The following is a 13,861-nucleotide window of genomic DNA, read 5'->3' as shown; positions in this document are numbered from 1 at the left end:
CACTAATTAAGGGAAACAAGGTGTATGATCAATTCCCAAAAAATATACGTACATAAATAAATACTTCTAGGTTATATTCCAACACTGCAATTCTCAGTCCATCTACCAATTCATCAATCCTCGGAGAGCTGAGCTTCCGTCAAAGGTATACCTCACTGTAGTGTGGGTTTTTGGAATGATTGTATCGGTTTGCAGTTAAATAGAAATCCAATTGCTATATTATCCTGATTTGAGCTTGTATCAGTTATTTAAATTTCAATTGACAGGATCAAATGGGTGAAAGCATGGATATTTTGAAATGGCTAGGGCAAGACATGTCAGTAAAGATCTTTACGTGTTTGGATGACCCTTTTGATCTTCTTCGAACGAGTGCGATTTCGCGGTCTTGGCGCGAGCTTGGTGAGCTCGCTTTCGTCAATTATGCTATTTACTTGTTTCATCAATGTTATTCACCGTAGATATAGCAACAATTTAATGAATTTTGTATTTTGTTTATGAAAAAGAGTGAGCTTGATTTTTGTGCAGTGATTGGTAATGGCCTATGTAAGAAGCTTTGTTTGAGGAAGTTTCCGGAAGCGGCATGTTTTGCCCGTGTTGTTGTAGCGAAAGACATTAGGGAAGTTTCCGGTGAATGGGCTAGCCTGGAGAGGGAGCACAGAGTGTATGCATCATTAGGTAGAAATCTTATGACTTCTGGCAGAGAAAGTTGCATAACGGATGCTGTCTGTGCGTCTAGCACAGATCGCTATCCAGACGAAAGCATCAAGAATACTCTGGAACCAAGTGACAGGACTTTTCTCGGGCCTTCGTATTGGTCGAGCAACGGTGCAACTCATCCCTCTGGTTCAGAGACATTGATTTATAAACTGGCTTCTCAGCTATGTTTGATCACTGAGTTACAGGTGCATCCATATGAAGGTACCGTTTTGTATCTTTCAAAATTCCCTATCCATTGCTTGCTTTGGACTGACTGCTTGAATTTCTTCGATCAGCATATTTTCATGAGGACTGCCCCACATATTCACCCAAAGCTGTGAGGTTTCACCTGGGCTATTCCAAGGACCCTCTGGAGATAGATGATGAAGAAGCAGATGAGTTCATGGATCCCAAGGAATACCATGAGGAAATGTTTGTCTGGTCATATAGCTCTCCAGAATTCGCAATGGCTCAGGTAACTTTTAGAGATTTCTTCACTTTCACTCTTGTTTGATTTCATGCATATGCTTCTGCCTTGCTGTTTCCTTTTTCTTGTAGGTTTTTGTTCTAGGGCTGGCCATATTAGTTGTTTATGTATTGCATTGAAGCTGACCCGGTTCGTTAATGGATTATAGGAAAATTTATTGCAAAAGTTTAAGCTTCCCAAACCCATTCTTTGCATTGGAGGAATGCTTAAAGTGGAGCTGTTAGGAAGATTGCAGATTGCAGAACTGGACGGGTTGTACTATATATGGTAAGCTGTTATTTCCTCAAATCGCCACCTAGGACTACTATAGTTTTTACCAGTTAGAAATTCCTATATCCTTTGGAGGAGATGTCTAAAAATTCGTTTGTTGTGTCACAGCATCAATCATGTTCAAGCTATAGGACTACCACTCTCCCCTGTATTTGACGTGGAAATGATTGGCGACAGAGGAAAATGCACCCTCAAGTACAACCCTGTGTAGTTAGTCGATAGACGACTATGACTCTGATAATTAGTCACAGTTTTCCCGAGTGATGCCATCCATCCTCGTATGCTTTTTGCTTCTGTATCTCATGTACTTTGACATCTCTTGCTACTTGAATAGAGAATGATCGTTAAAGTTTTCTTGAAAGAGGATTTTTTGTTTTGTTTTGTTTTGTTTCAGGTACACTGTTTCTGACACAAATGGTATGAAAGAAGTCATATACTACTATGGAATTTTGATCTTGTTTTTTACTTGGGACTTTGTTAAGAAAAATACATGATGATTAATGAATATCCCACGGGTTTAGTTTATATGTTTGTTTTGGTCACTGATGTTACTCTACGAAAATGGAATAGATTAAGCTATTCAATCCATATAAGCCATGGAATCACTTAGCTACTTATTTCAATACAAAAAACACCCCATAAATGATAAATCAAATGGAGGAGTTGATGATGATTTCGTAGCACGAATTCTTTGACTTCTCCAATTTCTCTAACGTTTTTCGTGCTTCAAGATTGAGCAAGGCAGATTCATGGTCATTTGTAAAACAGTTTATTGCTTCGCTTATATTTCATTCGTAGTACTAGCTACTAGGCGGACACACTTGCATTATACGGAGCAACTTTTTTATTTTATTTTTTTAGTTATGTAATCTGATCCAATTTTAGTATTTTGAGTACTAGTATATTGTTATGAAAAACTCCATCTCACCTAAATAACATATAACTACAGATTATTTTTTGAATTCTAAACTCGAAATTTAGAATATATAATCCATATCAAAATAAATTTTCGCAGCGCCTGAATTCATCCACTCTAGTATCTAAACTCTAGTATGTGGAGACTCGGGTGCATTTTAAATCCAAAAAGAGAAATAAATTGTATGATCAATTCCCATAAAAAAGAAAAGTTGTACTTGCAAGTCAAAAAAATACTATTTCCTCAATTTCATAATAATGGAGTTTTGTCAATTTGATACATTATAAAATACTATTCCCTCAATTTCATAATAATGGGGTCATTTTGTCAATTTGATACATTTCAGTGAATGAAGTCATTTCCCCTTTTAATACTAAAAGTTAATAACATTTTTTCACTTATTTCACTTTTTTTTTACTTCATTATGTATTTTCTATCTCTGTTTTTCATTTCCTATTTATTCTTGTGGAGGGAGTACCAAGTAGTGCGCGCGCGCGCGCACACACACACACACACACACACACACACACATATATATATATATATATATATGATAGTATTGGCCGTAGCAGCAGTATATTCATAATGTACAATCCATTAAGTGCGTCTGCATAATAATGTAAAACTTAAAGGCCAACAATCTACATTATCGGTTTCGTAATGCAATGTGTAATGTACATAATGTGTCTAATAATGAACTGTAATGGAATAACTATATTGAGTCCAGTGCACTCCGATAATGTAAAACTTCTTTACCAATAATGATCGACAATAGATTACAAATGCAAACATAATGTGTACAACACATTAAGTGCATTTTAATGTAGATAAAGAAACGTATAATGTAGATAATGTGGCTAATAATGAACTGCAATGGAACATCTATGTAGATTAATTGAAGTGCTAGAATCCAATAATGAACAACTTCTTTAACGATAATGGACTAAAACAGATTAATAATGCAATAATAAAATGTATAAAATGTTCATAGTGTGAATACTAATAATACTAAGACCACCAATTGAATCACGCGACGAATTCGACTAAAAAACTAAAAAGACATCAAGCTGGCCTCTTGCCCTTCCGCGTCTCTTTCTCCATCGTCATCTCTTTAAGCATTGGACCATTTCTTGAGTCGTTATGGCCCATCTCATCGCACGCCTTACACCGTCTAAGAGGCCTAGTAGCATCCTTTATAGCATTCTCTCTCTTGGAAATCAGACGGCTCGCTGAGCTGCTAGCGTGGCCCTTGGTTTTCACAACATCCGGAGGATGCACCTCAACTACTTCAGGCCTTGCGAAATCTAGGGATTGGAATTTCTGACCGACGACAGGCTTCAATTCAGGAGAACAATCAGGTACAACCACCACTGTACAAAAACAGAGAAAAAAACGGCTCAACAAACATATACATTACAGCTAATGTCTCGTCCATTACTAATACTAAAACTGCCATTATTTAGTATAATATGTACATTATGTAAATCAGAAACAACTACTCCCTAGCCGAGATGATATCTAAACCCTCGTTGAATGACTAAAACTCGTGGCGTTTGGTAATGATTTTGTTACTTAGTACACACTACACCCTAGCCCCAAGGATTGCTAAACCCTTTGGGAAAACAAGAAACGTGCGCGACGGTTTTAAGAATTAGTACATACTACACCCTAGCCCCAATAATTGATAAACCATTTGGGAAAACAAGAAACGTGCGCCGAACAATCAAACACGGCCAAACTTAAATTAAATTGGTGAGTTAAAAAGTACATTATATATAAAAAAACGTGCATTACAGAACCTAAAACAACCATTATATACTATAATATGTACATTATGTAAATCAGTTTAAAACTACTACCTAGCGGATATGATTTCTAAACCTTAGATGAATGACTGAAACTCGTGGACTCAATGCGTACTACACCCTAGCCCCAAGGATTGCTAAACCCTTGGGGAAAATAATAAATGTGCACCGAACAATCAATCTCGGCCGCGTAAATTACACTGGTCAACAAACAATTACATTATAGCTCACAAATCGTCCATTATTTCACATAAAACAACCATTACACAATCACATATGTACATTATGCGTATCCGTTAAAAATTACAATCTTACTGCTTTAATTTCTAAACCCTAGATGAATAAACTCGTGGACTCACTACGTACTACACCCTAGCCTCAATGATTGGTAAACACTTGGATAAAAACAAGAAACATGGACTGATATTTTACTCACTAATTTGTGTAACAAAACAAAACATAAAATACAATGAATTACTCAAGCAACTGGAAATTTGTCACGACCGCATTTTCTAAGGATAGAAAACACGGTTGATCGCGACTAGGGGAGGATTAAAGAAGCGGGGAAGAAAGGGGAAAACAACACAATTCGACCATAGCTCGAAACAAACGGGAATAGCTCGAATTACAATCAGAGTTTTGAACAAAATAGACTTGAGTCTTTTAAGATGCACAACGGAAGCAAATGAACGCGGTTCCATGTATGAAGACATGAACCTCCGAGAGTCAAAATCTGACTGAATTAAATGTCTTGTCTCAATAGCACTTCCTCCACCACTTCGCTGCTCAACCTGCACATTTAGAAATATATGCAGGGCTGAGTACAAAAGTACTCAGTGAACACATTGCCAAAAATACAAGTATACATTTGAAAATATTGTCATGCCATTATCACAGTAACACTCGGGGGGTGTTATTAAAAATGTCCGAGCTTACTAAAAATATTCACATTGGACTGCAGTCCCCTTTTTTCCTGTACTTAGCCATATCTGATCACATTGTGCCGTTGAGATGGTGTTCTCACACGGTCACCTTACATACATGTGCCGGGAAGGTGGCCACCTTCCTCGGTCACCTTCTCTGCCCAACATGTCAGAGGTATCCTTGTGCCGGGAAGGTGGCCACCTTCCACGGTCACCTGCTCTGCCCAACATGACAGAGGTAGCTTGTGTACACTAGTCCGAGCGGGGACACCACCCTCACTGGGACCCGAATTCGACTTATATCATCATTCATAATTCACTTGGCCGTAGCCAACAGATAGGCATCATACACAAAATATTTATGGCATGACAACATCACTTGAAACCGCAACGAACATAGGTTCGAGTTTTCATAACATATCACCTCAAAATAATTTGCATTTTTATCCACATTAGTATGTAGGATAAGAAAGTTCACCTGGTTCGTTTAGTTCCTTTAACTTGAATTTCTTACTCCGACCTTACTTGCGGAGATAACCTTTTTGAAAACAAACAACGTACTAATAAGACTCGAGAAATTCACATACTTATAAGAATGCATGCCCCTACTTTATTTCTTTTATCATTTGTTCACCGTTAGAAAATTTTAGAAACTTGCATATTAATTAAATTGGGAAATTTAATTAATAGCACTTCTTTATTAAACATAATTATTTCTGTGACTTAAGAACTTCGGCTCCCTCTTTCCTTCCATTTCCTTAGCGGCCGCCCGAGGCGTCGCGGGGCGATGCCGGTCGGCCGCTTACGCCCATAATTCCTCCGTTAGCTCCTCGTATGTTCCATAATAAAATCGAACAAAAATCCTAAAATTTATTTAAACGCATAATTGAATTATCGCAACTATTTCCCTTTGTTAAGAAAAATTATATGTTTTCCGGGCTTGGGATAAATTATTCATACTTTAAAATTATTTCAAAATTAATTAAATAACTCCTAAAAAATTATTCAATCCCATGATTAACTTATCGTAATATTTTCCCACCGAGTATTTATATTTATTCCGGCATTGGAAAATATTCTAAAATTTATTAAACAATTCCCCACAATTAATTCAATTATCAACCCAAAGATTTATTTACAAAACCCAAATTCTCCACATTATCTCTCAAATGATACCATTTTCGAAACTGGGCCAAGTTTCTTTCCCATTTTTAGCCCACAATGATTAAATCCGAAAATTGGGCCTCCTCCAATTAAAACAGCCATTATGATTTTAAAAGAACTGGGCTCATCTTAATTTCCTCACTCATTTGGCCCAAGTAAATAAAAGAACTAGCCCAATGAATAAGCCCAAATCTAAGTTTAATTCAACCATGTACCCCCCTCAACTTATCGTCTCTCTCTCTCAATCACAATTCACCCCCTTCTTCCCCAATTGCACAAAATAGGGAAATCCCTCCCCCAATTCGAAATTCCCGTCGACCAGCCCCTCCGCCGCCGCTCGCCAGCGCCAGCCTCAGCACCACCGCCCGCCGCCGTCTCCTCTCTCTTCTCCCCCCTTTCTCTCTTTCACTCTTCTCTCCCTCTCACCACCGGCATGCAGAGGCAGCGGCTTCGCCGCCCTCCTCCGGCAGTCCGGCCGTCTCCGGACAACAGAACGGTGCTCCCTTCCTCCTCGTCTCTCTCTCTCTTCGCCGTACCGTCGCCACCACCGCTGCGGATCCGCCTCAGCTGCCGTCGCCGAGAGCTTCCCCAGCCGCCGTCCACTTCCTCCAGTTGATAAGAAATTCATCCTAGTTTCTCTAAATTCTTACTTTGTTAATTTATACATATATAAGGATCTTGGTGTTTGAAACATGTAGATGGGTGAAAGTTACGATTTTGGTGGTCGATTTGGGGTTATGGAACTGCTTTTATCGACGACGGAGTGCCGAAGCTTGCTGCCGGAAGTCGGGCAGATTCATCTTCTAAGATAAGTATTACTAGCTGTCCTTTGTTAGTTCTATTGTTCAACAGTTTGGGGAAAAACTTGGTTTTAGCTTGCTACTTGTAAGTTTTGGTGAAATTTGGAGCATTTGTTGTGTTATTGAGAGTCTTAGATGTAATATGTGGTATGGTGGTGCCTAGCATGTGTGTTTCCATTTTCATTCCTACTGTAAATGGATGTATATGCATAAAGAAAATGAAAGGAGGCTTGTGGTTACCTTTTTGATGTGGGGACGAAGAAGTGTTGTTGGATTGGGGAACTTGATCCTACAATTATCTGCAACTCTCCTTCCTCTATTCTATGTGGAAACTTTGGAAAGCTTGATTGTGATGTGGGTGGTGAAAGTGATTGTGAAAAAGAGCTGCCGAATTTGCTTCCTCCTCTTGCTTCAGCTTTGTTGGGAGATTGATGTGGAGTAAAATGTTTGTGTGGGGGGGGTTTTGTGAAGGGAAAAATTATGACATCCGATGGTGATGTCTTATGGTGAAAGAAAGTGATTTGCATAAATGTATCTATACATAAAAGATTGCAAGTGGCGTATGTTGCAAATATTTTGTCAATTTCTACTGCAAATCCATTAATGCACATTTAATGTTGTATATGATAAGGTTCACATTTAATATTGTATATGATAAGGTTCATTAATGCACATTTAATGTATCCGATAATGTTGATCCTCTAGGATCCGCCCTCTCCCTTTTAATTTTATTTTATTTGCTTATTAATTTAATTATTTGAGTATTTATTCACTTGTTTATTTAATTTGGTGTAGAAAAAAAATCCCAGTTTAAGCTCGTGGCTTTGGTGTAGGAAAACAAATTACATCCATAGTCTTCCCTGATGATGTACCGGACTTTCTTGGAGTACGAGCACGACCGTTGAACGGGCTGCGTGAACTTTTCCCCAATTGTAAGGATTTGATAAAATAGTAATTTAGCGAACTTCGGAGAAATGTCGGACATTAAAAATTTTTATTTGGTGTTACCTTTTTTTTTACTTGAAATATTCGTTCGAGAACGAAGCAACGATTATTTATAATTCCAAGATCAATTATTATACATGAAAACGGCAGATTTCGAATACTACAACGATCACTTATTATTTATCTTTAGGCTAATAATAATAAGGTACGAAAGTTTGGGTTGTTACATTCTACCCCTCTTAAAAGAAATTTCGTCCCGAAATTTAGGATGTATTTAGACAAAAAGCTCCGGATATTTTTTTACTTCATTTTCTCTTCTAGCTCCCATGTTGCTTCTTCCTGTTTGTAGTTTTTCCATAAAAATTCATTGTAGCAACCGACTTGTTCCGAAGCTGCTGCACCTCTCGATCTAGTATTTCTACCGGCTTTTCTTCGTAACTCAGGTCAGGTTCTAGAGCGATTCCTTCGTGACGAATCACATGTTTTTGGTCGAACACGTACCTTCGAAGTTGGGAGACGTGGAATTCATTGTGTACGTTTCCAAAGTTGGGTGGTAATGCCAAGCGATATGCTACTGGGCCCACTTCCTCTAGAATTTCATAAGGTCGCACGCGAGGAAATATATAGTTGATCTAACCGTTTTAACTTTGACAGGAACTGAATTTGAGATTCCAAGAGAAATATTCGAATTGTTTTTACTTTGTGTAGGCTCTAAGGTAGCCATGAAAATAAAACGATTATAATTATTTCAATTACGTGAGTGTTTGGTTCACCACAAACTTTCACTAGGAGCTTGCAACAAAGGTTTTCATGAAGTGCAAAGACTAGGCTCAATTGGGCTCATTATGCTCATTCTCAGAAAAGAAAAGATGCAACTTTAAAGAGCTTGAGCTATACCCATAGAATTGGAATTTTTATTATGGGAAGAGCTTGACAGATGGAATAAATTGCGAAAGTGAGAGTATGATGAATAGAATGTAAATGTCAACAATAGGTTGACAATAATATAATAAAAATGAACAGTGAAGTAGAAAAGTTTCGAGTATCCCCGGATGATAACAGGAAGACCTGAGATGGTTGGTTACCAATGAATTTGAAAAGAATAGGAAAACAATCAATTGCAATTTGCTCAACAACACTGTGGTAGAAGATCATATCAACGAAATTTTTAGAGTTTATAAGCAGTTCAGGGAAACTAATTAAATAAGAGGGCAACAGGAGGAAACTAGCCAAAGAAGAAGCAATGTGCTAGCTTTAACATGGAGCTTGCAGAAAAGCTCCAATCAAGAGACAACAGTCATATTTGAATTCAGAAGATGAGATTACTCATGTAAAACAAAGAGCTTGTCGATATGTCTGAAAACACAAAGGGTCAAATTAAAAGGTTTAAGGTCTCACCAGATGGCTGCTCTAATATAGTAAGACTGAAAATGATTGGTCCCAAGTGGATTTGAGAAAGAAGAATAACAAGGAACTACCCTCTTGGGTCAACAACATCGTGATACTATATCACGTTAATGAATTCACAAAGTTTATAACCAAATCATGGAAATTAACTAGTAGAGAAGACAACCAGAGCAAACTAGTTTGGGAAGAGAGCAAATTACTTTAGACTTGGAGTTGCTAAAGAGCTCAAAGCATGATGGAATAATTATAGTGGAATTAAGAAGAGGGAACTACTCATATAAAATAAAGAGCTTGTCAAGAAGCACTTTTGAAAACAAAAAAAAGTCCACTAATGATCTTTGAAGAATATTATCATTGAAGAGACAATAGTTTAGGGAAACATGTTTATTCTGAAGGCTATAAATAAAGCAGCTCCGAGTATAAAAGTTTGCTGGCAAGAATTCAGAGAGTCAAAGTATTGCTTTTATACAGAATGAGTAAAGAAGGACCGTAGTCACTGGAGGTTATCAGAAAGCATGAGGGAGCAAGCTCAAAACTGAAAGTGATTCACAACCTTGACATAGAAGATGGAAAATAATGGCACATTACCTTGAAAAGGAAGTCATTTAAGATCTTAATTCAACAAAAAGTATTTTGATCAAGGGAGTGCGAGAAAATGGAATTCATGGGAATCCCAGTAAGCATTGCTGATGAATCTTCTTGGTTAACTACGACGGTGATACTCCGTTGTTTAACTCTTTATGGAGGATGGTAACTGAGTTATGGGAAACTTTGGTCACAAGCTACTTTCACCTTACGATCATGTCAGAAGACCATATGTGAGAATTATGACTCCTTGGTACTCTTGGTTCGTCATAACGTTCATCCTCGTAAAACGTCATTTTGTTTTATTCTATGCTGGATTTCTTTTCTCGTGACGAAGTTTCTTTCTTATCGCGCCCTTTTCTTTTCGTCGCTCGGGAAAGCGAGAAATGTTCATACTGTACTTCTAAGTTCGAGTTCATATTGTGTTCTAGAAGGAACGCATAACTAAGTATTCTAAGTTCTTGGAAATTTCGATTTCCCCATTCTAGCAACATGATTCAATGACTACTCAAAAAGAGGTATCATTTCAATAATTGGTACCAAACTCGTATACTTTATACTTTCATATTTCAGTACCTTTTTCCATTTAGGAAAGTTACTTCTTTTATTCATACATTCAGTCTTTAGCCAAGAAAAGACATACTAACTATTTCTTTAAGTACACTACCAAATAAGAAACATCACTCTTTCTTTGAACTTAGTATTTTCATCTGTTCACTCAAATTAACTGCATGAGTTATTTCTCAATTTCAAACTTTCAAACATCTTGACTTTCTTTTGAAAAAGGGACAAGTTACCTTTTTTTTCCTCGTTGAGTGCGATTGGTGGGAGTGCTAAGAGCATTTTCATCGATTATACAGTCTAGTGGAACAAGGCTAGACCAAAGATTTTCAAAAAGACTCTCGGGTTCAGAGCGAGAAAGAATTGCTCTGATACCACTCTGTCACGACCGCATTTTCTAAGGATAGAAAACACGGTTGATCGCGACTAGGGGAGGATTAAAGAAGCGGGGAAGAAAGGGGAAAACAACACAATTCGACCATAGCTCGAAACAAACGGGAATAGCTCGAATTACAATCAGAGTTTTGAACAAAATAGACTTGAGTCTTTTAAGATGCACAACGGAAGCAAATGAACGCGGTTCCATGTATGAAGACATGAACCTCCGAGAGTCAAAATCTGACTGAATTAAATGTCTTGTCTCAATAGCACTTCCTCCACCACTTCGCTGCTCAACCTGCACATTTAGAAATATATGCAGGGCTGAGTACAAAAGTACTCAGTGAACACATTGCCAAAAATACAAGTATACATTTGAAAATATTGTCATGCCATTATCACAGTAACACTCGGGGGGTGTTATTAAAAATGTCCGAGCTTACTAAAAATATTCACATTGGACTGCAGTCCCCTTTTTTCCTGTACTTAGCCATATCTGATCACATTGTGCCGTTGAGATGGTGTTCTCACACGGTCACCTTACATACATGTGCCGGGAAGGTGGCCACCTTCCTCGGTCACCTTCTCTGCCCAACATGTCAGAGGTATCCTTGTGCCGGGAAGGTGGCCACCTTCCACGGTCACCTGCTCTGCCCAACATGACAGAGGTAGCTTGTGTACACTAGTCCGAGCGGGGACACCACCCTCACTGGGACCCGAATTCGACTTATATCATCATTCATAATTCACTTGGCCGTAGCCAACAGATAGGCATCATACACAAAATATTTATGGCATGACAACATCACTTGAAACCGCAACGAACATAGGTTCGAGTTTTCATAACATATCACCTCAAAATAATTTGCATTTTTATCCACATTAGTATGTAGGATAAGAAAGTTCACCTGGTTCGTTTAGTTCCTTTAACTTGAATTTCTTACTCCGACCTTACTTGCGGAGATAACCTTTTTGAAAACAAACAACGTACTAATAAGACTCGAGAAATTCACATACTTATAAGAATGCATGCCCCTACTTTATTTCTTTTATCATTTGTTCACCGTTAGAAAATTTTAGAAACTTGCATATTAATTAAATTGGGAAATTTAATTAATAGCACTTCTTTATTAAACATAATTATTTCTGTGACTTAAGAACTTCGGCTCCCTCTTTCCTTCCATTTCCTTAGCGGCCGCCCGAGGCGTCGCGGGGCGATGCCGGTCGGCCGCTTACGCCCATAATTCCTCCGTTAGCTCCTCGTATGTTCCATAATAAAATCGAACAAAAATCCTAAAATTTATTTAAACGCATAATTGAATTATCGCAACTATTTCCCTTTGTTAAGAAAAATTATATGTTTTCCGGGCTTGGGATAAATTATTCATACTTTAAAATTATTTCAAAATTAATTAAATAACTCCTAAAAAATTATTCAATCCCATGATTAACTTATCGTAATATTTTCCCACCGAGTATTTATATTTATTCCGGCATTGGAAAATATTCTAAAATTTATTAAACAATTCCCCACAATTAATTCAATTATCAACCCAAAGATTTATTTACAAAACCCAAATTCTCCACATTATCTCTCAAATGATACCATTTTCGAAACTGGGCCAAGTTTCTTTCCCATTTTTAGCCCACAATGATTAAATCCGAAAATTGGGCCTCCTCCAATTAAAACAGCCATTATGATTTTAAAAGAACTGGGCTCATCTTAATTTCCTCACTCATTTGGCCCAAGTAAATAAAAGAACTAGCCCAATGAATAAGCCCAAATCTAAGTTTAATTCAACCATGTACCCCCCTCAACTTATCGTCTCTCTCTCTCAATCACAATTCACCCCCTTCTTCCCCAATTGCACAAAATAGGGAAATCCCTCCCCCAATTCGAAATTCCCGTCGACCAGCCCCTCCGCCGCCGCTCGCCAGCGCCAGCCTCAGCACCACCGCCCGCCGCCGTCTCCTCTCTCTTCTCCCCCCTTTCTCTCTTTCACTCTTCTCTCCCTCTCACCACCGGCATGCAGAGGCAGCGGCTTCGCCGCCCTCCTCCGGCAGTCCGGCCGTCTCCGGACAACAGAACGGTGCTCCCTTCCTCCTCGTCTCTCTCTCTCTTCGCCGTACCGTCGCCACCACCGCTGCGGATCCGCCTCAGCTGCCGTCGCCGAGAGCTTCCCCAGCCGCCGTCCACTTCCTCCAGTTGATAAGAAATTCATCCTAGTTTCTCTAAATTCTTACTTTGTTAATTTATACATATATAAGGATCTTGGTGTTTGAAACATGTAGATGGGTGAAAGTTACGATTTTGGTGGTCGATTTGGGGTTATGGAACTGCTTTTATCGACGACGGAGTGCCGAAGCTTGCTGCCGGAAGTCGGGCAGATTCATCTTCTAAGATAAGTATTACTAGCTGTCCTTTGTTAGTTCTATTGTTCAACAGTTTGGGGAAAAACTTGGTTTTAGCTTGCTACTTGTAAGTTTTGGTGAAATTTGGAGCATTTGTTGTGTTATTGAGAGTCTTAGATGTAATATGTGGTATGGTGGTGCCTAGCATGTGTGTTTCCATTTTCATTCCTACTGTAAATGGATGTATATGCATAAAGAAAATGAAAGGAGGCTTGTGGTTACCTTTTTGATGTGGGGACGAAGAAGTGTTGTTGGATTGGGGAACTTGATCCTACAATTATCTGCAACTCTCCTTCCTCTATTCTATGTGGAAACTTTGGAAAGCTTGATTGTGATGTGGGTGGTGAAAGTGATTGTGAAAAAGAGCTGCCGAATTTGCTTCCTCCTCTTGCTTCAGCTTTGTTGGGAGATTGATGTGGAGTAAAATGTTTGTGTGGGGGGGGTTTTGTGAAGGGAAAAATTATGACATCCGATGGTGATGTCTTATGGTGAAAGAAAGTGATTTGCATAAA

General features: G+C 38.4%; 1 protein-coding gene across 2 annotated transcripts; it reads left to right on the top strand.

Annotated features, from left to right (window-relative positions):
- The first annotated feature begins 20 nt into the window (after positions 1–20).
- LOC121778392 (F-box protein At4g00755-like) lies at positions 21–1,814 on the top strand. 2 transcript variants are annotated; one of them, XM_042175739.1, is made up of 6 exons: positions 21–145; positions 267–399; positions 526–918; positions 993–1,171; positions 1,332–1,450; positions 1,562–1,814. In XM_042175739.1, exons 2-6 carry the CDS (start codon positions 273–275, stop codon positions 1,662–1,664), a joined length of 921 nt encoding a protein of 306 aa, XP_042031673.1. In that variant the 5' UTR covers positions 21–145; positions 267–272; the 3' UTR covers positions 1,665–1,814. The 2 variants fall into 2 exon arrangements, with proteins under 2 accessions (XP_042031673.1, XP_042031674.1); XM_042175740.1 differs by having other exon boundaries at positions 49–145; positions 245–399.
- Positions 1,815–13,861: the final 12,047 nt, after the last annotated feature.

Source organism: Salvia splendens, chromosome 19, assembly GCF_004379255.2.
Source record: "Salvia splendens isolate huo1 chromosome 19, SspV2, whole genome shotgun sequence".
Classification (NCBI taxonomy): Eukaryota; Viridiplantae; Streptophyta; class Magnoliopsida; order Lamiales; family Lamiaceae; genus Salvia; species Salvia splendens.
Note: the sequence above shows the minus strand (reverse complement) of the source record. Positions and strands in the feature narration are given on the sequence as shown.